Source organism: Myotis myotis, unplaced genomic scaffold, assembly GCF_014108235.1.
Source record: "Myotis myotis isolate mMyoMyo1 unplaced genomic scaffold, mMyoMyo1.p scaffold_m19_p_7, whole genome shotgun sequence".
NCBI lineage: Eukaryota > Metazoa > Chordata > Mammalia > Chiroptera > Vespertilionidae > Myotis > Myotis myotis.
The window spans coordinates 77,499,678-77,526,094 of record NW_023416379.1 but is presented as its reverse complement, the minus strand read 5'-3'; the positions used below and the strand labels follow the sequence as shown (position 1 = coordinate 77,526,094).

The 26,417-nt window shown below is 43.8% G+C and overlaps 2 protein-coding genes across 3 annotated transcripts in view; one reads left to right on the top strand and one right to left on the bottom strand.

Annotated features, from left to right (window-relative positions):
• Positions 1–10,520, bottom strand: part of CILK1 (ciliogenesis associated kinase 1) — a 54,172-nt gene extending 43,652 nt beyond the window's left edge. Inside the window, exon 1 of the mRNA XM_036317476.1 lies at positions 10,284–10,520. The gene's annotated coding sequence lies outside the window, so the exon portion shown is untranslated. The remainder of the gene's footprint in view (positions 1–10,283) is intronic.
• Positions 10,521–14,649: 4,129 nt separating this feature from the next.
• Positions 14,650–26,417, top strand: part of FBXO9 (F-box protein 9) — a 31,532-nt gene continuing 19,764 nt past the window's right edge. Inside the window, exons 1-4 of one of the 2 annotated variants that reach the window (XM_036317140.1) lie at positions 14,650–15,050; positions 17,951–18,034; positions 21,081–21,236; positions 26,357–26,414. In XM_036317140.1, coding sequence (XP_036173033.1) covers positions 15,048–15,050; positions 17,951–18,034; positions 21,081–21,236; positions 26,357–26,414 — 301 coding nt within the window. In that variant the 5' untranslated portion in view covers positions 14,650–15,047. Of the gene's footprint in view, positions 15,051–17,950; positions 18,035–21,080; positions 21,354–26,356; positions 26,415–26,417 lie in introns of those variants that run through there. The other variant, XM_036317141.1, reaches the window with a different exon arrangement.

The window sequence follows — 26,417 nt, the reverse complement described above, 5'->3', positions numbered from 1 at the left end:
TATTTAAAAGAGAAGAGCAATTTCTTACTGCCTAACAAGCACATAGCTAGCTTCCTGAGTCTTTTACATTTCCTCCTCTGCCCCCACAGCATTTGAATTCACAGCTCCTGGTATAGACAGTCAACACTGCCTGAGAAGTGAGTGGAATGTAGCAGCTCATCCATTGACTTGGGAATTAGCTGACATGCTAAGGGGCAGACCTTCTACATACCTCTCTGACTCCATAGAATAACATAGATAAATCTCTCACTATAACTAATCCACACTTACCTTCCTAATATCCTCTATAATAAAAGGCTAATATGCAAATCAACCAAATGGCAGAATGACCAGTCACTATGATGTGCACTGACGACCAGAGGGCAGGTGTTCAACTCAGGAGCAGGGAGTGGGCCTCAGCTGGCAGGCGTACATCCCCCAAGGGGTCCTGGACTGTGAGAGGGTGCAGGCCAGGCTAAGGGACCCCCCTCCCCCTCACTGCACAAATGTCATGCATCGGGCCTCTAATATCAAATAAACCCAAAAGGTACTACTACTAATTTTAGTACTTACTTTATGTACAGTACTATTGTAGTGCTTCTATATATTAATCTGTTTAATCCTTACAACTGTGCCAGGTAGGTACTATTATTGTTATTATCCGTATTTTACAGATAAGGAAACTGAGGCATAAGCAACTTGTCCCTAGTACTATTACCATCATCCCCACATTTTATAGATAAGACACAAATTACTTATTCAAAGTTACACAACTAATAAATGGTAGGATTGATATAGGAACCCAGGCTGACTGCACCAAACTCAAGGGAAAGGTTGCAAAAGATCCAAAGGTCATAAAATCTTTTGATGACCTGAGAATAAGAGGAATTAGAGGAAGTACTTTGTAGCTCAAAATCCAAATATGGAAACCAGTGATGTGGCCATGCTAGTTGGCCTCATTCTGCAAACAAACATCAGTGAACCCAGCGGGGACCTGGCCAGCAGCAGCAGCAGCAGCAGCGGAGACAAAGTGATTGCAGACAAAGAGGGGCTGGTCCCAGTTTCCAGTTGGCACAGACCTCCTCTGACTCGGAGTGTCTCCTGGTCCTCAGGTTTACTTTCTGTGAAATTAGGGCACTGGACTTGATGCAGTTAAATGGTTTGCTCAAATGCTCTGTGATTCTGTGACTAGTTCACAATCAAGCCAGCATTTGTCTAAGAAAAAAAAAAATGGATCACTGGCCCTGGCAGGGTAGTTGGTTGGAGTGTCATCTGGAAACACCAAGGCTGCAGGTTTGCTCCCCAATCAGGGCACATGAAAGGGTCAGCCAATTAATGCACAGATGAGTGGAACAACAGGTCAATGTTTCTCTCTTTCTCAAATCACTATGGGGGGAAGGAGGGGCGGGAGGGGAAGAATCAGTTTCCACTTTTCCCATCACATGCACAAAAGCTAGCAAAGAGAAGAGAGTGCCCCAGAGGGACCCTGTATGCTACATGACATTTCTCCTTCAGAGAGGGACAAGTACCCTTGCCTTCGCTGGGCCCCAAAGTTCAGAATCTGCAACAATCACCTCTTTGAAGCCTCCTGCCCCAACCTACACAGACACAGCTAATGGCTTTCTCAAGGCCCTGTCCCATCTCAAAGTCCCCACACCTTCCCAGTGGTCAGTGACAGGCAGGCCCGCCCTCTGCATCAGCCAGGTCACTCACCACACTTCCTTGGCCTCTGCATTCTCACACCTCACACTCCACTTGCACATAGTAGTTACTCAGAGATTGTCTGAATGGTCAAAATCTGGATGTTAGTCTTTGCTATCCATTTTCTGTACCATCCTCGATGAGTATCTCAAAACTCTCAGTACTTCTACTTCTTCATGTGCAAAGTCACAATGAAATTGTTGGACCCGACCACAAACGTTCAGAAGTTCTGAAATGGGAAAATAGTAAACACTACAGAAAAGCTAAGACAGGCAGGCGGCCTGGGCCTTCCTACCACAATGCTGGAAGCACTGGGTCTCAGGGACTCTCAGAAAGGCCCCCTCCACATGGTCAGATCAGGTCTTTGGCCTTTGGGTAAGGCTGTACCCAACTAACAAAGAAATACAAGTTGGTTTCACTTTCAAAGGGTTCTAGCCAAACTCTGAAATACAGTGATGGTTTTCCAGGCTGGGTGACATCGGGGGAAACCTTCCTGTGATGGAACAGCCCCAATTCCCTCCCCTGGGCTGCAGTCCTCAGTGGAGGCAAAGAGCATCTGCTCATGGCCAGCAGCTCGCATGGATGCCCTGGGCTCATTCACAGCCTGGACTCCAGACACTGGGCACAGGGAAGCGGAAGTCGTACTTTATTTTGGAATCCTGGTAGTCCCTGAACGAATGCCACAATTACTCATTTGTTAAGATCGAAGACAGAAACGTGCATGCCAACATGGGCATCTCGAGAGCTGTGGTGTACCAGCCCACTGACCCCACTCAGACCCTATGAGGGCCTTGATTGTTTTACACAGAAAAGATTCCATTGATTTCATCTGCCCTCCTAGGAAAACTGGATTATGTGCAAAGTCATTCAGTGGCCCTTCTCCTGGCACTGTAGCCAGCATGTAATTAATTACACTTTGGATTCTAGGTTCACATGTGTAATAACTTGACACAAGGAAGTTAGTACTGTTAATTTCTTTTTAAAAGGTACTAGAAATAGCACACATGCTCATATGTTTCTCTCTGGAGCCCAATTCTTCTGCCTAGATACATTTAGCAGAAATGTTCTTTAAGTATTTTGCCTCTTGGATGAATGCCTCTTCCGTTTCCAGAAACTGCTCCATGCCTTACCTCTCTCTCCGCCATCAACCCAGCTTCTGAAAATGAACCCTCTATGTCCCAGGGCCCTTAATCTCCTGAGTAGGGTCCATAACTTCCCATCACTCCCCCTGCAATACCAAAGGATGCTTGTGCCTGAACCTGAAAAAAAAGTCTTCAATCACATGTGGATTATTTCTAAACGAAGACCCATAATTCTATGTGGCTTCTGTGGACTGTAAAGAACTGAAGGGAGAGCCAAATGTTGAGGAGCTGGAAGAAGGATACCTTTACCCTGACTTGTATGAAACTGTGGATGAGCTGGGGTGACAGTCCTCATGCTTAACGAAGGCTGCCCAGGGTGGCAACAGTCCCAGTCCCAGCTGCTGACCTGACTGGCACCCCATGTTGTAAGGGTGGGCAAGGCAGGTTGTGGTGAAGATGGGGAAGTGAATGAGAACATATATACAGCGTGGGGCAAAAGTAGGTTCATAGTTGTTTGTATAGAAAACAATACCATAATTAACAAATAACAATAATAAAAATCTGTGTTTCCCATACTCACAACAGTAAGCCTACTTTCTCCCACCCTGTATTCAGCGCTGTGCAGACATTACAGCACCTTTAACTCAGGAGCCGATCTCATGTTAATGTAAGGTGACTCACCATCATGTCTAACAACAAACAAATCAACAAAATGTGTCAAGGAAGCAAAGACTTAATGTAAAAACTAATACAGCGCAGGGATATTTTCTGGGAAGGGCCAGTAAATATTTTAGGCTTTGAGGGCCATAAGTCTGTCACAACTACTCCACTCTGCAGTCCGAGACAAGACGGAAATAAATGGGCACGGCTGTATTCCAGGACAACTCTACGTACAAAATGGGCAGCAGGCAGGGTATGCCTGCAGGGCACAGTGTGTGGGCGCCTGGAACAGAGGAGACCCTGCAAGTAAGCAGAAACATTTTAGCCGTCTCCATAGAACCCTCATGTAACCCGAGGTTACAGTGTTACATGTGTGAACTGTGTTTATCCCCAGAATATAAGGAAGGTGAGGGCAGAAACTTTATATTCACAACTGTATCCCCAGCACCTAGATGAGTACCTGGCATACAGCTGGCACAAATCAGTGCTCACAAGAAAGATTTGTTGAATGAATACATTAATGAATGAGCAACTGACAGGTTTGTAAATGGTCATCTTGCCTAGAGGTGATTTTCCTGTGTCACCAATCCCACTCCCACTGCCATCCCACCTGTCTCACACCCTTCTTTGCAAAACTGGACAACTATATATGGTGACTAGGATACAAAAACTATGAATCCTTCTAAAAGCTTTTACCCTAATGTAGGAAAACATGCTTTTTAACAGCTAAGATAACATGTGAGCATGTATATCTTACTTTTTCTCACTCGGGTTTGTCTGAGTTAAATGAATCTTTAATAAAGTCACTTTTAAAGCCAAGGCAGTATCCAAGATCACAAAAGCATTAACTATTGTCTTTGGAGAACTACAAGTTCATGCAGACAGTAACTTTCATGCTAGTCAAATATGTAGCTGAGCACATTGGACCATAATACTTTATGTTTTTGGTTTCTGGGCCATTATCTTTTATAGTAACCACGAGGGCCATCACATGTTATCAGCACTTCATCACAGGCTGTCCTACACCTACAGAAAGATAAAAAATGACACATTGATCTTTCCACAAAAATATGTGGTTCTCAAGCTCTTGGCCATCACTATATATTTATCAAGTAGCTACGAAGAGTCCCCAGTGTGGCGGAAAAGGCACCAAGTGAAACCTGTGGCTCTTCCATTTAAAAAAAAACACAAAAACTGAATTAGGATGACAAAGTTAAAATCTGGGGAACATTTAAAGTAAGTGAGGGAAGCCGCCTATTGTCTTCTCTAGCAGAGAGGTGTGGACAAGGATCCTGGAATGCTGGTGACCCTTGAGCCCTAACAAAGGCCAAAGCTATGCACCAACTGTTTAGTCGAGACAATGGTAGCTGAAGCAACTTCCTGACCAGATAGTCATGTAAATCCTTACTGATAAGACAGTCTGTCTAAGGGCTATAGGTGTATCCCAAACTGAATAAAAGGATGGCAAGGCCTGAGCCCAAGAGGGTCCTCCCTCTTGCTTTGGGCTCCCGCCCGGCCCCCCAATTTCCAAATTATTATTTCTTGTCTCGTCTCTGTCATTTGCGCGCAGCCCCTTCTCCAGAGCCCGAGCCCTGAACCACGCGGAATGTGGGTCCTTCATAGTAAGGTAATATATAGCAATGCTAATTAGAATAGATTGAAAGTTGAGTTCACAGAACCTAAGTTCAACATGGGCACAGAAAATGTTGAGGAAACTTCTGACTATAAAATTAGGTTTTCTTTTCCTGTAAGGGACCTTAATAATCACCCAACACCCTCACTTTATGGATGAGATCCAGAGACCCAATTAATAGGAATGGATTCCTTGTTATCTTCAGATAGCATATTTTTTAATGTCTGAATAAAAGTGTTTATTTTTTTCTTAATCCTCACTAAGCATGTTTTTATCAATCTTCTGAGAGGAAGGATGGGAGAAAAAGAAACATCAATGTGAGAGAAAAACATCGATCAGTTGCCTCCTGTATGTGCGCTAACTGTACCCTGACCAGGGGCTCAGACCCACAACCTATGTATGTGCCCTGACCAGGAAACAAACCCACAACCTTTTGGTATACAGGATGATGCTCCAAGCAATTGAGCCACCTGACCATGGCAAGAAATGTTTTAATAATCTATTAGAGATGTGTCAAATACTCCCCACTTGCCCTTTTGTAAAAAGTATATGAATGTACTAGAGGCCCAGTGCATGAAATTCGTGCGTGGGTATGGTCCCTAGGCCTGGCCTGCGATCAGGGCCATCTTCCCCAGCTGCCCATAGCCGGCCCCGCCCCCCGCCGCCACCCAACCCCAGTTCCCCGTTCGCAGTCGGGTGATGGGTGCCTGACAGCCAGGGGAAGGGACTGAGAAGTCGGCTGTTCCTGCCTGCTCGCCGGCCCCGCCCCCACCACAGGTGGCCATCAGGCGATCGGAGCCTGCCAGCTGGGTAAAGGGACCAAGAGGTAGTCAGTACGCCTCATAGTGACTGGTCCAGTGATGGTTCTGTCGTTAGGGTCAATTTGCATATTACCCGTTTATTATGTAGGCTTGCAAATTCTGAACCACATATTAAAAAGAGTTGCAGATCTGCTTTCTTCAGACTCTGAGACAATGTCACAAGTCAATGCACACCAGCTGCACCAGCAAGTCTGACCACACTCTTTCCATGAAGGTTTCGACTTTCAAAGCACACACATTTACTCAATGAGCAAGGATGCTTCAGTTTCCTTGGAAGGAAATCAGGAACGGACTGAGTACCTTTCTAGGATCTGTTGAGTAATGACATTTTCCTACCTTCGGACAGCACCTCACTAGGTGCAGAGGTTGAGTACAAATGACCATGCCAACTTCCTCACCTTCTCGGAAGGAACCTGAGCTGCTTCTTTAACTTCCTATTTGGCTGCAAGTAAAGGCATCTGATTCCTTCCTGCCATAACACGTTCTTAGCATTTTAATGTAATGTGCCCCAGAAAATGATTTGCTTCACTAAATTATTTTTACGGGGTAGTTTTGTAGAGCACGTGTCTTTATAAGGAAGTTAAAACTGTGTTTCAAATGTCAGCACAGCCACAACCTAGGACAAGGTTACACTATCATCCCCAAACAATACGTGTGTAAGTTGTCCTGCACACACCTCTGTTTGCACATCAGCCACAAACACTGAGGCCCAGATCGGAGATTTCCGAGACTCTAGTCCAGGGGTGGGCAAACTTTTTGACTCGAGGGCCACATGGGTTCTTAAACTGGACCGGAGGGCCGGAACAAAAGCATGGATGGAGTGTTTGTGTGAACTAATATAAATTCAAAGTAAACATCATTACATAAAAGGGTATGGTCTTTTTTTTTTTTTTTTTTTTTTTTAGTTTTATTCATTTCAAACGGGCCGGATCGGACCCGCGGGCTGTAGTTTGCCCACGGCTGCTCTAGTCAGAGGTCCTTCTCAGAACGCCGCAGAATGCCGAGTTTGTCAGACTGCTGATGAGAGAATTTATAATTAAGTGAGACACTATTCACAGGCTGACAGATCAACATATACACGAAGGTCACTGTATCCAGAAATCTGCCAAGAAAGTGCCACGCAAGTAGTTCTGCCATAAACACATACACTCATACATACCCCACAAGCAGAAAAATAGAAGGACTTGTGAGGTAAAACTCCAACTCAGCAAGATCCTGCCAAATGAAATGGAGGAGCTTGCCTCAAGAGAAGCAGTTTAAAAAAATTTTTTTTTAAGGCAGTAGTGTTCCTGGCAAGGTTCAGATGGAAAAACAGCAACAGATCCCAGAAGCAGAGCACTAGCCAGGAATAGCCTAAGCTCAAGCCATTTTAAGTAAGGGCAGGATAACACTCGCTAAGCTTCACAGCATGACTGCCCATGCTCTGGGCTTCCAGGCCGAGCCATGACTCGTGGTCTACTTACTACAAGTCAATTAACAAACATCGACCAAATATTTGTAACGTGTTCAGGTCTCTGTGAGTCAGTGTCTGGGAATGAGCAGGTTTTTGTCAGGTATATGACAGGCACTGTTTAGGCCCCAAGCCATCTTCAACAACACAGTCAGCCGGGGAAAGCATTTCCCCTAGTTTACATGTGAGAGGACTAATGCTGGGTGAATCCCACAAGGCCACATGCGTAATAAGTAGAGTCAGGCCCTGACCTCAATTCTGCCTGACTCCAAAGCCCACAATGCCACATTACCATGCATAAAATATGGATCCTGCCCCCAAAGAGGCTTACAATAGCCTAAGCCAATTAGAGGTCAATATGGCCAGTATAAGGAAGGGCTAAAAAAACAACACACACATAAGTGTCTTAAGACTTTAAAGAAAGAGGAGAAAATTGAGTAGAGAAGACATTATGAAAAAATGGAGGATGGGTAAGATTTCAGACTTGCAAAGGAGAGTGGGGAGAAGGGAGGGAGTTTCTAGGGAGAGCCTGGCCCCTTTAGCAGGAGAGCAAGAAGACCAAATCCCATAGAGCGCAAAGATGTATGCTAAACGGAAAACAAGATTTAGGTGGGAGGGATGAAGCCTGATAAAGGCCTTGAAAAATTAGACAAATTATTTTAGAGACTGGAGAGGGACCACAGGTGGGAAAGCTAGGAGCAGCATAAGGAAGTGATAGTTTAAAGGTTTAAAAAGTTTAGACAAACAAGGAATGCTGAAAATTCCAGAAAGGGAAGCATCTCATTCATTCTTCATTCATTCATTCAGCAAACATTTACTGAGGACTTACTAAGAGCCAAGCTTGGGAGGGTAACTAAGAGGCTGCTCCAGTCTGCAGGAGAGGTAAGGTGTGGTTCTGGATTAAAATACATTATGTGTAACAGGTGGAGATGACTCATTGCTATGAAGGAGGAAGGAAATGAAGGAAAAGATCATTCCAAAGGTTCAATATTAACATGATTTCCACCTTTACCAGGAACCTCAAAAAGCAATGAGAATACGACCAACCATGGGCTTTGATGATGTTGAACAGTCAACAAATAACCACTCCCAAAAGGCCTTTTCTTTATCCTGGTAGCTCATTTACATATATAATCAGTAGTAGGAAAGTTCACTGAGAAAAACCATTTCTTTGTGACCAAATGCTGAGTTCCCTGGGTAAGAAAGACAGGCCTCGGCCTACTCAGATAGGCCCCATCAACCCTTCAAAACATCACTCCATCCATTTGTCAACTAATGGGTACTTACACAATGGAATATCATGCAGCAGTAAAAAAGAAGGATCTCTTACCCTTTGAGACAACACGGAGGGACCTGGAGAGTATTATGCTAGGCAAAATAAGCCAGTCAGAGAAAGACAAGTATCACATGATCTCACTCATATGTGGAATCTAATGAACAAAATAAACTGATGAACATAAAAGATTCAGAGACATTTCAATGCAACAGACTGGCATATTTCAGAGGGAAGGTGGGTGGGGAAGAGATTAACCAATGAACGTATATGCATATATGCATAACCCATGGACAAACAATAGTGTCAGGAAGACTTGGAGAAGGGGTGGGAGAGGAGGAGTTTAGTGGGGCGGGGGGGGGGGGGGGGGGGGAGAGACATCTGTAAAACTTTCAACAATAAAGATAAATTTTAAAAAATCCCTCCATCATCTAAAATTAAACAGGTCTCACTTAGAAACATGACTGCCCACTTCTGCCCAACCACCAGTTTTGACTTTGGAGATGGGGACAAAGCCAAATGGAGAGGGGAAATAAAAAGTGGGCAGGTCACTGTAGAGGGCTGGACCTCAGGGAGAGGATATCCTTTTCCATAAAGAATTCCAGCACAGCTCTCATTTCTACACCCACTTCTTAGTGTTTTACAATGACTGGTCCTCAGACAGGAAGGCCTTCAAGATTCTGTACCGAATCGCAGCGCTTTGTTCAGAAACTATTTCAAATGTGCGTTTTTATGCATACATTAACTCCTAGCACAGCTAGCATATGGTTGAGACACAAATTCTTCTTAATTACTTATACATTGACTACACAAATTTAAAGCTTATCTTAATTGTATATCCAGCAATAGTACAATTCACTATTGGGGCACATCCAGGAAGTCCGCTCATTGGAAAAGGTAAGAAATGAAAACCGTAGCTATCAAACTTCTATTGCTATAAAAAGTGGTCCAGGGCAAAATAAAAATAATAATAATAAAAAAAAAAACCCACAGCTGCCAATACCTTTGAAAAATCCAGCCCTGAATGCAAAACCCAAGGTGGTATCCTCTCAGCACAGTCAAGCTTTCGCAAAAGCAGATCTTTATTTAGTTGTAAGTGGAAACGAATACTCTTTTCTGCGGAAGGATGCCTTAAACTACTTTTATATTTAAAAGTCAAAGCCCTCAATGCTAGTGTCAAAGGCAAACTTTAGAAGGTGCGTTACAAAAGAAACTCCTGTCCTGGAAAATCCTTCAACATCCCTCGCCTAACAGGTACTCCCATTGGTAAGAAAGAAATCAGAGCAGAAAGAAACCCCGTGAAAAATGGTTGCACACAAATGTGTGAGGATTCTTGCTCAGACCCCTTGCGGGACAGCCAAAGGCCTAGTCAGGAAAATTCCAGAGCAAGTCCTCCACCTCCTACTACAGGGGCTTCAAATCGGGCACGAATCTCTCCCCCTCTTAAACACTGGAAGGTAAACACCCATCGAAATCTTCCCGACTCCGAGGAAATGCGAGTTTTCATGCCTACAGGGAAGGGAGAGACCCACATGACCGCGCAGAGAAACTACAGCCCATTCACCGCTCCCTCCCGCCCCGATCACTCAAGAGGCCACGGGGCAGGGTCCTTCCGCAGCTCCGGTGCATCACCCCGAGTGACAGGTCGCCCGGCAGAAGCCCCTCGATCCCTGACCCCACTTACTGGCGCGGCGAACACAGGCGGGGGCCCGCCCCTGCGGTGAGCACAGCTCCTCGGGCTAGTGGGGCGCAGCAGCCCCTCGGGAACTGAGAATGGGGGCGATCCCTGCTAGGACAGGCCGAGGCGTCCGTGCAGGGACGCCCAGGAGGACCGGCGAGTCGCACGGGCCGCGTGGCGCATGGCAGAGCAGCAGGAACCCGGCCGCTCTCCAGCCTCCAGCAGGAAAACAAACAAAAGGCAGGGAGGCTTCTAGCGAGGACGACGGGCCGCCTTCCCTGGGAAAAGTTACCCTGCAGCTCCCCTCGCTGGCCCTGCGCGTTCCTGCACCGCGAGCAGGGCGCCCGGGAGCGCAGAGCCGACGCGCTCCCGTCCCCGCTGGGGGCCCGCCAGAGCCCGGGGCTCCCTGCGGCCAGCTGACCAGGAATGCGACCTCAGCTCCAAACGCACGCCTCCCTGCAGCTCGGCTGCACACGTATGGAGATGTAGGAATGGTGGCCGTGGATGCACATGCCGAGAACATTTCATTACAGGTCATCGTGAAAACATTGTTCCTGGTTTTTAAAAAAATCGTCATTGAGGTTGCAAAACATGGTGAAGGAAATCAATGCCCCTGAATTGCACACTCAAAATGGTTAAGATGGCACTTAGGTTATATATTTTTGACCACAATGAAAATGTTTAAAATAAAGGCGCAACTGATGGCCTGCTGTATTCATTTGAACTGTAAGAGCAACTTTAGTCTGAAAGACGGAATTGTTATCCGGGTAGGAAACAGTTGTCTTCTATAACTAGTTACTCTACGGAATTTAACACTTAACACTTTTTAAACACATTCACTTGTATTGTAGGTATTACCTTAAATCATTCATATAAGGTCTAGCTCTGGAGCGCTTTGAAAAAAGAAATTGCTTCAAGGTCCTCCATTTAAATTGACATAATTGCCCAAGCCAATGGTTCTCAAACTGTAGTTGGAGGCATCAGTTTGTTAAAACAAGTTTGCTGGGCCCTATGCTCAGAATTCTGGTGCTGGTCAATGGAACCACATTGCCCCAAGCAGCACTACTGTAATTCATAAAGCAGTAACCCCTTACACGCTGGTTCTGAGTGTAAATCCCCCAGCTCATCACTATATCAGTTTTCTCTCACTATTTTATTTTTGAATTCGAAGAACTGAAGACAGATCGTTGGTTTGTTTTGTTTTTCCTAAAGAAGCTGTACAAGAGTACTGATTCCCTCTCTCCTCTTGCTCCTGTTGGAGAAACCTACAAGACAGTCAAGCTTTCTTAGACCTCCTGTCCTAAGTGGGAAAGCGTCATCAGGCTATCTGGAAAAATGTATAATAACATTTGTCTACGTTTGTATTTACCTATGCAACACACAAACCACGTGGCAAATGAAAAATCGTTATCAATGACATGACAAGGAAATAAGAGGGAGCCTCGCAAATTTTATGCTACTCTCATGAAAAAATGATTTTTAAAGTATCTAAAATGATCAATTTTAGTCAAATTCAGTTGTCCAAGAAAGTGTACCTAGCAAATAGAGGGACTATCTTGGTGTACCTTAACAAGTGTCCACTGGGCTAGTAAATGGCTTAGTCAGTAGTTCTAGTCTCTGGGAAAATTACAACCCGGTAGATATAGTATGAGGCAGGACAGTAAGAAGCTAAGAAAATTCCTGGGCAAATGGAATGGGAAACTGAGACAAGAACAAGGCCAAACAATTTGAACAATTTACAGCTAGTGAATTGTAAGACTTTATCTTCCCTAACCAACCAAGGACACTTGAGAGCAAATGGTTTATACCTCCCCTCCTTAACCAGAGAATACATAGTTTAAATCACCCTGGTGGGGGGAAATAGAGAACAGAAACCCAACTAATGCCATATGTGCCAACCAAACCCAAGGACGGATAAAATCAGGGGAACATATAACAAACACCTGATTAGAGCCAGACAGACCTAAGAAAAAAGTAAAGCTGACCAAAGAATAATCCCAAATTCCTCTACATGCTCATTTTGATATATTAGCATATTAAAAATGCACCTGGAAAGCTGATGCATATTCTCCTGAGACCCTCCCCTAAGTTTCTCAACTGCAGAAAAAAGGTAAAAACCCTCAAGACAAAGACCCAATGCAGGATCTCTCTAGAACTTTTTACTTTCTTTCTCCTAAACTCTAAGGGTCTCCATGAGACTTATAACCAGAGGGCAGTGGCAGCTTGTCCGGGCTTACCCCCTGAACCTGCCTCCAAGGCCGCCTTTTTCTCTGACTTTCCAGTGAGCCAAAAGCAGCCCTGCCTTGGCTCATTTCTTTCCTATGACGTTTCTAGGGAGTCAAAGCAGCCCCACCTAGGCTCTCTGCTGTTGCTTCTCTTACCCCAGTCCTTCCTTTGTTTCACTGTCCCCAGCTTTAATAAATGAACTCTCAAAATCACTGGACTTGTATTGTGAAATCTTTCCTGTACAAAGTCGAGAATCCACACACTACAGTTTGCACTGAGGTAGACCTACTCTGCCCCGTCTGGTGACAGTAGAACCCTGTAAAGAGGTCTAATGGATACTGATGGATAGAAAGTTAGTAGCTATGAAACCTAAAAACATTTTAATAAAACATGTGCTCAATTTATCATTACAAATGCTAATTATTACTTTATTAATTTTCATTGTTTATTTGCTAGAAAAATAGAAATTATCTGTGCTAATTGACCCAGATACCTCAAATTAGCACTCAACAGCTTAATGAAATAGAGTTCTTAAAATATTTCTATACCTTATTCTTCATTTGCAAAACTGATTTTTTGTATTCATGAGTCACATACAGTTTTCTTCTGTTATAAATTCTTACATCTAATCTTTCCCTCAGATTTAAATTTCAAAATCCTTTTAAAGAGATCATTGGGAAGAAAATCATCCTTTTTAATCCGCACCGAAGGATATTTTTCCATTGATATTTAGAGAGAGTGGAAGGAAAGGGGAGAGACAGAGAGAAAAAACATCTGTGAGAGAGACACATCAATTGCCCTGGACGGGACTCAGACCTGTGACCCTTCAGTCCACAGGCTGTCGCTCTATCCATTGAGCCAAACCAGCTAGGGCAGGAAAATCATCCTTAAAAGACCTAAGCCTAAAGTCTCTTTTAAAAGCTAAAAACCATTTAAACTTTGGTTCTCCATGAAACATGAAGGCACTTTTTATTGGTAGCTGATTTAGGGTGCAACTAAAAACACCCATCCGAAGGGAGGATCCCATATTAAGACAGCAGTTGGGCTTCCATATTGTATGTAGCTCACCATTCTCTCCTCCCCATCCCCCTTTTTTGCCCTCTATGTTTCTGCCCCAGATTCTAAGATCTCCAGAATAAGATAAAGGATAAGAGATTTAAACTCTGTGAACTTGTTGAAAGTAGGGTCTTCGTACCTGTTACCTAATAGAAGCTAGAAACTTCTTAAATTTTTGCTGAGTGAAGAAGGTAAGAGGCTCTACGACTGTAGGTTTTCATTGAGCATGCAAAATTCCGTATTTAAAACAATGTCAAGTGTGTGAAAATAAAACTGTATATCGCCTGATAAGAATGCCTGTGGGAGTGAAATGGAGTGTTTGGTCTTTAAGAGGTGGGGCGAGTATCCTTTGCAAGTTCCAGAGCTCAGCGCGGAACCGCGACTACAAATCCCAGAGTCTCCCGGGCGCCGTCTGGGCAGGACTTGCTAGTCCTTCCCCCGTTGCATGATGGGATCTGTAGTGAGACCTTCCTTGGCTGTGGCTGAGGTTACATCCCCCTGCCGCTCTCCTAAACCCATCTTTTCCTCAACCTCCAGACCCGTGCTTTTAAAAAGTTAAGTGGATACAGTAGCCTGTGATGTAGCGGGTTTCACAGTTCCCCTGCATTCCTGGTGTGGCACTTCAGCCAGAGTCGCCGCGGGACAGCCCCGAGCACTACTTCGATGCTCATTAGGGCTACTTGCCATAGGGTCTCAACCCTTAAGGAGTTACTTTTTTTTTTAAAGATTTAAATTTTTATTGTTTAAAGTATTACATATGCCCCCTTTCCCCCCCCACCCCATTGACCCCCTCTAGCCCTCTCCCGCACCCCCGCCCCAGGCCCTCACCACCCTATTGTCAGTATCCATGGGTTATATGCATCATGCATACAAGTTCTTTGGTTGATCTCTACCCACCCACCCTTTGAGTTACATTTTTGAGATAATGGTTTTTCAAGTTTGCATAAATGTTCACTGAGCCCAAAAAGTGGGTTCGGCCTCTCGCCTAGTTTTGGCCTCGCGCACACAGTAGGCCCACGCCCCCTGGTCCTCCACTAGGCGGCACGCGCCGGCGGTCCGGCCGAGCCGCCCACGCAGGCGGCGGCGGCGGCGGCGGCGGGGCACTGCGCATGCTCGGCGCGGCGGAGCAGCTTTCTGCAGCGGAGGGGTGAGCTCTGCGGCGGCGTGTGGGGTCTTCAGCAGGGCGGACGCTCTGGTTCTCGCACAGTCTCCGGCCTCCGCTAGCGACGGGTGTCTCTCCGCTCCTCGCGTCCCCGGCCGCCGCCCCAGCGCGCCCCGATCTGGCCCCCGATCCCGCGAAGATGGCTGCCGTACGCCGGGCCCGCAGTTACCGCCGCTGCCTGGTGCGCTACTCCGACCGAGAACTCTGCTAAGCCCCCTGCACTAGACAGGCAGGAGTAGACACCCGGACACCCAGCACACCTCTTCGGGGGACGGTGCCGAGGGGGCGCCGAGAGCCCCTCAACCGCGGCCGGCCGGCCCGCCAGCATGGTAACCTGAGGAGGGGGTCGGGAGGGTCCTGCGAGGCGGGGGTGCGGTGTGCCGGAGGGGGTGCGGTGTGCCGAGGGGCCAGGCCTGCGGGGAGGAACCCTGAGGGAGCAGAAAGGGGCTGGGAGGGGTGGGAGCTGCACGGCCGCTACCCATGATAGGACCTCTGACCCGAGGAGTGGAGGGGTGCCAGCCCTGACCCCCCCCCCCCCCCGGGCTTTCTTCCTGCTGAACCCTCAGCCGGGGTCCATGTGAGGAGAGTGGGTTTGCAGGACGGCGGAGAAAAATGCCTCCTCTCGGCTCGCTGAGGACCCTGAAGCAGCCTCGCTCCTCTCGAGGGATTTTAGCCGGAGCACTGAGCAGATTGAGCTGAGCCGTCGCCGCATCTGGATCCGGAGGGCGCCCTGGCCAACGGGGGCACTTGTTGATTGCTCCCCCTCTGCAAAGCCGTGCCCACGGGGAGGCCTGGGCTCCGGGCGCCCCGTGACGCGGCAGTGCCCTGGGTAGGATGCTGGCAGGCGGGCCAGGCGGCGTGGGCTTGGAAGGATTTTGTCTCGCCTCTCAGCAGCGAGGGCCTGAGAAGCGGCAGCAATGCGGTGCACGTGGAGAGGCTGAGCTAAGCTCCAGAAATGGACAACGCACATTCCGTAGGACTATTTCAGGCCGGACTAGGTAGCCTCTGCCCTCGGCTGCCTGGCTTTGGCTTGAAATCATTGTCCGTCCGAGAAACTGATCTCTAGGGCTGCAGGACTCAAGAGTGAAATGATGCCAAACGAATTAGCTTACAGTAGACACTCAGATATTTATTGTGAATAAATGAGTGGCCGAGTGAATTGATTTTATTAATCTGGATAGGGAAAGCAGTAACGAACTATGCTCCTAAACTTTCAGAATTGGTTCTCTGACCAGGATTAAGCACTTAACTTTTTATATTTCATTAATCACACGTGCGAAACAGGAGTTAAATGATGAAGACACCGGCTACTCAAGTGAAAGGTGAAATTTAGGTCACACTCAATTAGGAAAAACTAAGTGAAAATCTCTGGGTGACAGCTGAGGACCTGCGTATTTCAAGTGGTATTTAAATTGAAAAATGTCGAAAAACCCAAATTGATAGTTTCTCATTTTTGCCACACTGTCAAAATCAAAGTAATAATGGATTAAAACTCTATGATAACACAGGAGCTCAGGGAAGAAGAAAGGTGCCATCTGTATTATAGGTTTCCTGTTTTCCTCATTCTTGAGAAATGCATTATCTCTCCACATGGCATTTTATTTGTTAATTCAACCGATTTTTTTTTTTGAGCACCTGTTATCAGCCTGGCATAGTGCTAGACCCTGGTACAATACCAAACCTTCAATATAACCAAAACTGTAAGGTGATTTGTGGTAAACTTTTAATCATAGAATGTCACCACAAGGGGCAAGTCTTATGTGTCGGGATAGAAGCACAAGTGTAATGAAAAGAGGCAATTAAAAGGATCAGCAGATGCCCTCCACCGGGATGATTCCTGAGCTGAATCTTGAAGGATGAGTAGCCAAGTGAGGAAGGAAGCACAGTCATTCCAGCCATCATTCAAGCAGCATACCCAGGAGCAGGGATCTGGAGAGAGCGGGGGAAGTGTTGAAGTCAGTTTAGTATGACCACTAGGCTCGAGTTCGAGAAAGCTGTTCCCTGGGTACCCTAGGGCACCCCAATTTCCTTGTAATTAGCTGTACTTAGAGTTTACAATAAAGCAGACTCTTATTTGAGAAGAAATACATTTCTCAATGGGATCTATAAATTCAAAGTTCTTTCTTGTGTATTTTCCTATTAGTGATGCTCTTAGTAAGGAAAGCTCCCAGCTTAAGACTCAGAAGAAGAAGTGTATTGCTCAAATTTTCCAGTTTCTGGAAATTCGTCTGAGTTTTGGCCTCTTTTATTTATTTCTTTGCTGATTTAGCTTTTACGGTGTGCCAAGCACTTTATCATATACTAACTGGTTCAAGTCTTAAAGGCACCTCTGCTTGAAGTCTGGTTCGCAGAGATAAGATAGGAAGCTAGGCTTATTTATATTGCACTACAAAGTTGTTCAAGTACGTAACTAGTTACCGTACTCCAAGATATGTGCTAATACAAACATTTTTTCCCCCTGTAAGTAAATTACAACTAAAATGGGCAATTGTGAAACTTAACATCTTTGGAATGAGTAAAATTAAATCGGTTTTATTATTTTTTCTAACTAACCTTCAAGGTCATTTCCCTGATTGTCACATTTCTCTGTAGGACTGACCACAATAAGTGTTAAGCAAGTCCCATTTGCTAATAAGTCTATTACTTAACAGACTGAACCTAGGCAACATTTCATCTTCACTGGAAGGTATGGTTCAGTTTAATTTAGCAAACATTTATTGAGAACAAAAGGATAAAATGAAAGCAATTGATCTGAGACTTCTGTTAAGCTCCAAACCATGCACAGTCCTGATTTATTCCATTTTAAATTAATCCGATATATAAAAATCTGGATTTACAAACTAGAAGGGGCTTCTTTACAAAAAGACATTTCACGATTACATGTCTTTGGTTTAGGAGCTTTCCTAGTGCATTTAAAACATTAAGCAGAAAAAGTCATATTCACACATTAATAAGATGCCAGTGTGTAAAAGAAGGAACATGTATATATGGATTACGTACATCATCTTTTAAGTGATCTGTGAAACAAAACTATGTCCTGAACTCTGTACCACAACTGAATGTTATTTTCCAAAGCATAGTTGTTCTTTTTAACCACCTACCAAAACATTTAAAACTAGAGCCTGTGAGGAAAGTATCTTAGAGGAAAGCAACTTTATATTTCATTGGGCAAGTAGATTTCAAAGAGAAACTGATGTTGATTATTTGTTTCCCTCTTTCCCCTCTTCAGGCAGAAGCTGAGGAAGATTGTCATTCTGATATGATCAGAACAGATGATGATGAAAACGAAAGCCCTGCGGAAACAGATCTGCAGGCATGTTTCTTCAGTATATATTTAATTCTTATTCCATTGCTTTCCAAACATAAACAGCAATTGGTCAGAATTGTGAAGATCTATAGGTTGCTTTTCATTGGATTTAACTGTATTTTCATACTGGTTTATAGAATGCTTAAATTATAACTATGTTATAGATTTTTTTTTTTTCTGTAAAAAGATGTATCAGTAATTGCTGCTGTGTAGTTCAGTATCTGGGTTTAAAGTATGCAAACCTGGCCTTAAGGCATGACTCAAAACCCATCACCTCAAAGAAGAAGATTGACAGATTTGACCACCTAACATTTTTAAACCTAAATATAGCAAAAGACATCTTAAATCTGTCAAAAGAGAAAAATAATCAACTGTAAAAACTACCACATATGGGCAGAGGATTGATAGCCTCAGTATATAGGGTATCTTATAAATCAGCAAGAGGAACACAAGGTAGAAATATATGAATGGACAACTAATGGAAAAAATAATATAAATGGCTATTAAACATTTGAAAAGATAACTAGCCTCATTAATAATTTAAAAAATACAAATTAAACCTACACTTAGTTTTTTTTTAAATGATCAAATTGGTGGTGAATAATGCCCATTGCCCTCCAGGCTATGAGAACACTGATGCCATGTACATGAAAGTGTAATTGTTACAACTTTTTGGAAGGCAGAGTAACAATATGGGTCAAAATGAGAAACATACGTTCCCTTTGAACCAGCAATTCTGCTTCCAGGAAATTAATCCTAAAGAATCATGGAGAGCCCTAACCGGTTTGGCTCAGTGGATAGAGCGTCAGCCTGGGGACTGAAGGGTGTCAGGTTCAATTCCGGTCAAGGGCGTGTACCTTGGTTGCAGGCACATCCCCAGTGGGGAGTGTGCAGGAGGCAGCTGAATCGATGTTTCTAACTCTCTATCCCTCTCCCTTCCTCTCTGTAAAAAATCAATAAAATATATTAAAAAAAAAAAAAAAATCAGGGAGAAAGCGAGTTAATATACATGTACAGAAATGTTTATTGTAGCATTGTTTATGTGGAAAAATGGAATACAGCCTAAGTGTCTATCACTTGTGTTAAGTAATGATGCATCCATACAGTGAAATACACAGCAGCCATTTAAAAGAATGGGGTAAATCTTTGTGCATTGAAATAGAAAAATATTCATTGTAATTTGTTAAGTGCATCTTATTGAATTATTCAGCTTTATAATATTCATTTGGAATGCATCATCTAGTAGATATTAAGAGTGCTGCTAAAGATTCTTGAGGTTAGAGGTATACGTGTTAGATGTAGGAAGGTGGGATCCGAAGGTCAATGGGGGGAAAAAAAGAGGACATATGTACTACTACTTGTAATACGTTAAACAATAAGAAAAGAAAAAAGAAATAAATACATTTTCATGTCAAAAAACAAAAAAGAGCAGTGTACAGAATGGAGAGAAAAAAATTTTTAGAAACATTTATATATATAATTTTTTAAAAGCCAGGACTAATACACAGTCCTACTGGCAATGGCCTTCTCTGGGAGAAAGAGCGTCTTGGGTTGGGTTCCCTAGAAAGCAAACTTGGAGATGGAGAGTACCACGTAGGAGGCATTTAAAGCAGTACTCTTGGGATCAACACTGTTTGGTCACCTTGAAGGGAGGAAGGGAAGCCAGAGTTGGGGGGAGTTGAGCTGCTGTGCAGTCTTAATGGATCACCTTCGTTATTCCTGTGGAAGTCCTGAGGATGGAAGAACCTTTGAGAGGCAGGCTTTTTCAGTCACTGATTACTTTCATCCATGTATCATTGGGTAGGAATCACCTGGGAAGGGAGTGTGATCTTGCTGAGGCAATACCCCAAAAGGGCCAACAGCTGAGGGAATCCCAGCGACAGCACAGCACAGCCCACCACACAGGGGACTTCACTTATCCTGTATTTTAAAAAAGATTAATGATATGTATTAGAAAAAATATTTTCTTATTAAGAAAAAGAAGGGTTGTTAACAGATAACAGAAATGTTAGCAGCACTCAACATCTGCTAGATGGTGTATTCCAAGGAAACAAATGTTTGAAAGCATCTAAGTTAAGTGCCTAAGTGATGGTGTATATTTTTTATTCTAATTAAAACTTGTTTTTCCCATACCATTAGATTTTTTCCTGTGTAGACAATCTTATTTTAGGCAAATTTTCATTGTTTCTTTCAAGTTTTAAGCAGAAAATTATTTTAGAATAGGCGTTTAATGGCATTAACTTAGTAATTTAAAAGTGTTATTTCTGGTTTTAGGGGAAAAAAAATACATATATACTAGGGGCCCAGTGCACGAATTGTACACCTTGAAAGGAACTGTGGGCTGTGAGGCTGAGGTGGGAACAGGGGCAGGTCTCAGCCCATCCTCCATGCCCCCACCTGGCCCCTTGTCTACTGGCAGCCCCGCTCCCACTGTTCCCACATGCTGACGGTGCCAGCCCCTCTTGCACCTGCTGACAGCGCAGAGCTACTGGGGCCGCACCAGCAGTGGGTGCAAGTGGCAGCTGCTGCCCCATCACCCCTCAGGAGCAGGGGGAGGTGGAGGTGGAGAAGCCCTCAGGGAGATTGGGGCTGGCAGCTGCTGCTCACACCAACTGACGGCACCAAGCACTGGCTGCAGGTGCCAGTGGCAGCTCCGGCGCTGGCTGCGGGCAGGGCTGGAGCCATCAGTGGATGCGAGCAGCAGCTCCAGCGCCGGCTGCAGGGGTGAGTGCTGGGCAGCACCACAGCGCATAGAGCAAAGAATTTTCAGTAACCACCAGAGGCTTGCCCCGATGACAGCAATTGGCGCCCCACCTTGGTCTGGAGCCCCTGCTCACCTGCTCCACCATCCCGCTACGGCCGACACCTGCCATGTTCCGTGTGCACTCCCTGGTGGTCAGCGCACGTCATAGCGACTGGTTCGGTTGTTCCGCTGTTCGGTCTATTTTCATGTTAGGGTTTTATATATATAGATATATATGACCTATTGACAAATTGTTCCCAAGTTGAGCTACTCTTTCTAGAGGAGTCCTAAAAGACTTTTTTCTTCTAGGCACAACTCCAGATGTTCAGAGCTCAGTGGATGTTTGAACTTGCCCCAGGCGTAGGCTCTGGCAATTTAGAAACTCGATCTTGCAGAACAGCAAGAGGCTCTTTTCTGAAAGCAGCAGACACCAAAGTAAAGCAAGAACTGGCAAAAGAAGAAAAGTTAAGTATTATGGACATCGTACTTGAAAAATACTTTGACAAGTATACCAATTTATCCATCCCTTTAAGAAGGTACTTTGGGTGTTATCGCCACACCTTATGGGCTTCTTTCCTGCAGGTACACTATCTTCATGGACCTGTCTTTGATAACTTATTGATCCCTGATATTCACTTGATCTCTTAGAGGTTGATGCCTCTGAATTTATTACAGAAGGGCAAAAAATTATTCAAATGTTAACACCTTTTCAAAGGTCTTAATGCAATATTTTGTTATATTTTGAATTGGACAAATTTATAATGATGCATTAATCACTTCCTTATTCTGGAAAATTTCCAAAGTGCTCCCACTGGAAAAATTTTGGATGCTGTCTGATTGTTTACTTCTTTCCTATTACTTATTCACATGAAGTGGGCACAGCACCCCATCTAACTTTTCATTATTCTCCTGTACCACAGAAGCTGTCATCTTTATACCATCAGATCCAAGTTTTTATTTACAAGTAATTTGCCATTAAGTAATTGACATTACCATGATAACTAAAAACTTCCATGTTCATTTTGTTTTAATTTTTATGTTTTTATTAAATTGATTGCGGTGATATTGGTCAACATGACCATATAGGTTTCAGGAGTGGGTTACCATGTTACAAGATCTGTATATTGCACCATGTGCCCACCACCCAGAGTCAAATATTTTCCTGTCACCATATATTAGGACCCTTGTTTTAATTTTAAAATAATTACAGATTCACAGGTACAGGGAAGTCTTCTGGACTCCTTTCCCATTCTCCCTTGATGGTGATGTCTTACCTAGCTATAATACTAGGAAATATACATTGGTACAATGCATGGGGCTTATTCAGATTTCCTAGATTTAGAAGCACTTTTGTGTGTGTATGTAAATAAATAGTTCTGTGCAATTTTATTAATGTGAAGCTTCATGTAACTACCACCACAATCAAGGTACAGAATCATCTTGTCACCACAAGGCTCCCTCTTGCTATACCTTTGCAGTTACACTCTCGTCTCTCCCTCCTCCCGAGCCATTCCTAACTACTGACAAAAACTGACCTATTCTCCATTTCTGAAATTTTAATATTTTTTAAAAAATTTTTTTGTTGAGAGTATTACCGATGTCCCCATTTTCCCTCTTTGCCCCCCTCCATCCATCTCCCACCCCATCCTGGGCCTTCACCTGTCTATTGTCTGTGTCCATGGACTATGACCAATTTGTACTTCTAAATCCCTTATCCTTTTTCATCCACCCCGCTAACTTTCCTCCCATCTGCTAACTGTCACAATGTTGTCGGTATCTATGAGTCTGTTTCTGTTCTGCTTGCTCATTTATTTTGATTTTTTAGATTGAATTGTTGATAGATATGTATTTATTGCCATTGCATTGTTCATTTTTTTATCGTTTTCTTCTTCTTAAAGAAGACCCTTAACATTTCATGTAATACTGGTTTGGTGGTGATGTAATACTGGTTTCCTATAGCTTTTTATTGTCTGTGAAGCTCTTTATCTGACCTTTAATTCTCAATGATAGCTTTGCTGGGTAGAGTAATCTTGGTTATAGGTCCTTGCTTTTCATCACTTTGAATATTTCTTGCTACTCCCTTCTGGCCTGCGAAGTTTCTATTGAGAAATCAACTGACAGTCATATGGGTGCCTCCTTGTAGGTAACTAACTGCTTTTCTCTTGCTGCTTTTAAGATTCTCTCTTTGTCTTTAATCTTTGGCATTTTAATTATGATGTGCCTTGGTGTGGGCCTCTTTGGGTTCATCTTGTTTGGGTCTCTCTGTGCTTCCTGGACTTGTATGTCTTTCTTTCACCAGGTAAGTGAAGTTTTTTTGTCATTTTTTCAAGTAGGTTTTCAATTTCTTGCTCCCTTTCTTCTTCCAGCACCCCCATGATACAAATATTGGTACACTTGAAGTTGTCCAAGGGGCTCCTTACACTATCTATATTTTTGGATTCTTTTTTTCTTTCTGATCTTCTGATTGGGTGTTTTTTGCTTTCTTATATTCCAAATTCTTGATTTGATTCTCAGCATCCTCTACTCTGCTGTTGAATCCCTGTAAATTATTCTTTATTTCAGTAATGTATCCTTCATTTCTGACTGGTCCCTTTTTTATGTTGTTGATGTTCTCACTAAGGTCCTTGAAGTTCTCACTAAAGTTTCTTGAGCATCTTTATAACCATTGTTTTGAACTCTGTATCTGGTAGTTTCCTTGCTTCTATTTTATTTAGTTATTTTTCTGGAGATTTCCTCTGTTCTTTCATTTGTGGCATGTTTCTTTGTCTCCACATTTTGGCTGCTTTCCTGTGTCTGTTTCTATGTATTAGGTAGATTAGCTGTGTCTCCAGGACTTGGTAGAGTGACCTTGTGTATGTAGATGTCCTGTAGGGCCCAGTGGCTCAGCCTCCCCAGTCACCTGAGCTGGATGCTCCAGGTATGCCCTTGTGTGAGCTGTGCACTGTCCTATTGTAGTTGAACATTGATTGATGTAGGTGTCACTGGGAGGGATTGATCCCCAAGCCAATCAGTTTTGAGGATCGACTGTGACTACAGCAGAAGAGCTGCTAGGCAGGAGCTAACCCTGTGGAGCCCTGGACTTGTTTCAGTGGGGCTTTGGTGCTCACCGAGTCTGCCTCTTGAGTGTGTCACTTGTGGAGGTGGTAGAGTTGTAATCCAGAGTAGTCAAAACTGGTTCTGGAACCTCCTAGGAGATGAAAAGTCAGTCACTCCCTGTGCCCTGCCTGGGGCTACCCAGCATGAACTACAAAGCAATCTAAAGATGGCTTCTACTTGTATTGGGCTTGAAGGTGTGCCAGAGAGGCCCAGCTATGAACCAAGGTGGACTGCCACTAGTGCCAGGCCTGGGGCCACTTACTGAGAGGTATGGGGCATGCTGAGGCCAGCTGCTGCTTGTTTGAGAGATTTTAGGAAAGTCTGAAGCATGAAGCCAGTTGTATGGAAAAGGCACTGCAAATGGCTTGGTTGAGCCTGCAAGTATGGAGGGGTGGGGTTTCAAGGAATCACTAGGGCAGGGCAAAAAGTGTGAGCCAGGTTGATGGAGATTCAGATATGGCACTGGCCTGTCGCTCTGTGGTGGAGAGATCTCAGCAAAGGAGGAATGGCCTCTGCCAGCACTTCTGTCTGGGAGAAAGCTGCCTCTCCAGCTCTTGCCCTGATTCCACACAAGTTAGTTCCTTCCTGAATGTCCCAGGTTCCTTTCAAGCTGCTTCTCAAGTGCTGGAGCTCAGAGGGAGTGAGTCTGAGCATGGGTTCTTTAAGAGGAGCTGCCTGAGGCAGCAGCCTCCATGTCATTCAGCCACAATCCCTTCTGGTTTTTACAGTTCGAAGTTACAGGGGCTTCTCTTTCCAGCACTGGAACCCTGGGCTGGGAGGGGGCCTGGTGTGGGGCTGGGACCCCTCTCGCCTCAGGGAAACCTCCACAGCCAAGATATTCCTCCTGTTTTTAAACCACCATATGTGGGAGTGGGACCAACCAGTTCACAATTCACCCCACATCTCCACTCCTACCAGTCTTGATGTACTGTTTCTTCAATTCCCTAGTTGTAGGACTTCCTTTCAGCTAGATTTCAGGTGATTCTGAATGCTGATTGTTTTAGTTGTAATTTTTATGTGGTTGTGGAAGATGGCAAGTACCATGTTTACACCATCATCTTGACTTGAAGCATATGATTTTAATATTAAAAAATACTATATAAATGGAACCATACACTTTTGAGCTTGGCATAATTCCTTTAAGATCCATTGAAGTTGTGTGTATAAAAAGTTTGTTCCTTTTTTTTGCTCAGTAGTATTGCATGTTATGGATACCCAATTTCTTTAACTATCCAGTTTAAGGACATTTGGGTTGTTTCCAGTGTTTGGCTATTATGTACAGAGCTGCTGTGACTATCCATGTGCAGGTTTTGCATGAATATAAGTTTTCATTTCTTTGGCCTAAGAGTGCAATTTCTAGATAAGTGCATCTTTGGTTAAAAGAAACTGCCATAGTCCCATAGGTGTGGCTGAGCCTCATCCTGTGAACCTAGAGGTCACTGATTTGATTCCTGGTCAGGACTTGATCCCAGTAGGGGGCATGTGGGAGGCAGCTGATTGATGTTTCTCTCCCATGGATGTTTCTCTTCTTTTCCCTTCCTCTCTTTCTAAAATCAATTAAAATTATATATATATATAAAGAAAAAAATAAACTGCCAAACTGTTTTACAGAGTGTTTGTACCATTTTATGTTCCCTCAGCCATGTACAAGTGATCCAGTGTCGCTGCATCCTAGTCAGTATTTGGTGTGTCATTACTTTTTAACTTTAGCCATTCTGATAGGTGTATAGTAATACTTCATTGTACTTTTTAAAATGCTTTTATTTCAGAGAGGACGGGAGAGGGAGAGACAGAAACAGTAATGATGAGAGAGAATCACTGAGTGGCTGGCTCTTGCATGCCTCTGCAGGGGATCGAGTCCAGACATCTGCCTGGAGTAGAATCAAACCATGACCTCCTAGTTCATGAGGCCATGCTCAAGCACTGAGCCACACTGGCTGGGTCACATCATTGTCATTTTAATTTGTATTTCCCTAATGTCTAATGGTGCTGTTTTCATGTGCTATTTCCAGCTTGTATATCCTCTCTGTGAAATGTTGGTTTATCTTTTCTAATTAGATTGCTTATGTTTTCAGTGTTGAGTTTTGAGAGTTCATTTTGTTTTCTAAATGCTTTCTCTCAGTTTATAATTTGTCTTTCCATCTTTAACAGAATATTTTGCAGAACACATTTTTAACTTTGATGAGGTCCAATTTATCAACTTTTATGGCTTGTGCTTTTGGTGTGAAGTATAAGAATTTTGGTTACTGCTAGATCTCCAAGATTTTCTTTATCATTTTTTTCCTGAAAGGTTAAAAAATTTTAATTTAACCCCATGATCATGTTCAACTTAATTTTTATGTAAGATGTGAGGTTTAGGTCAAGGTTTGTTGTTTTGCTTATGGATGTCCAGTTGTTCTAGCACCATTTGTTGAGAGGACTATTCTCTGCTATTCATACTCATTTTTAATACTGATTTTCAAAATATTTTCCACCGTTTATTTTTATAGGCTCGAGAACTCTTCCTAAAAGCAGTAGAAGAAGAACAAAATGGAGCTCTCTATGAAGGTA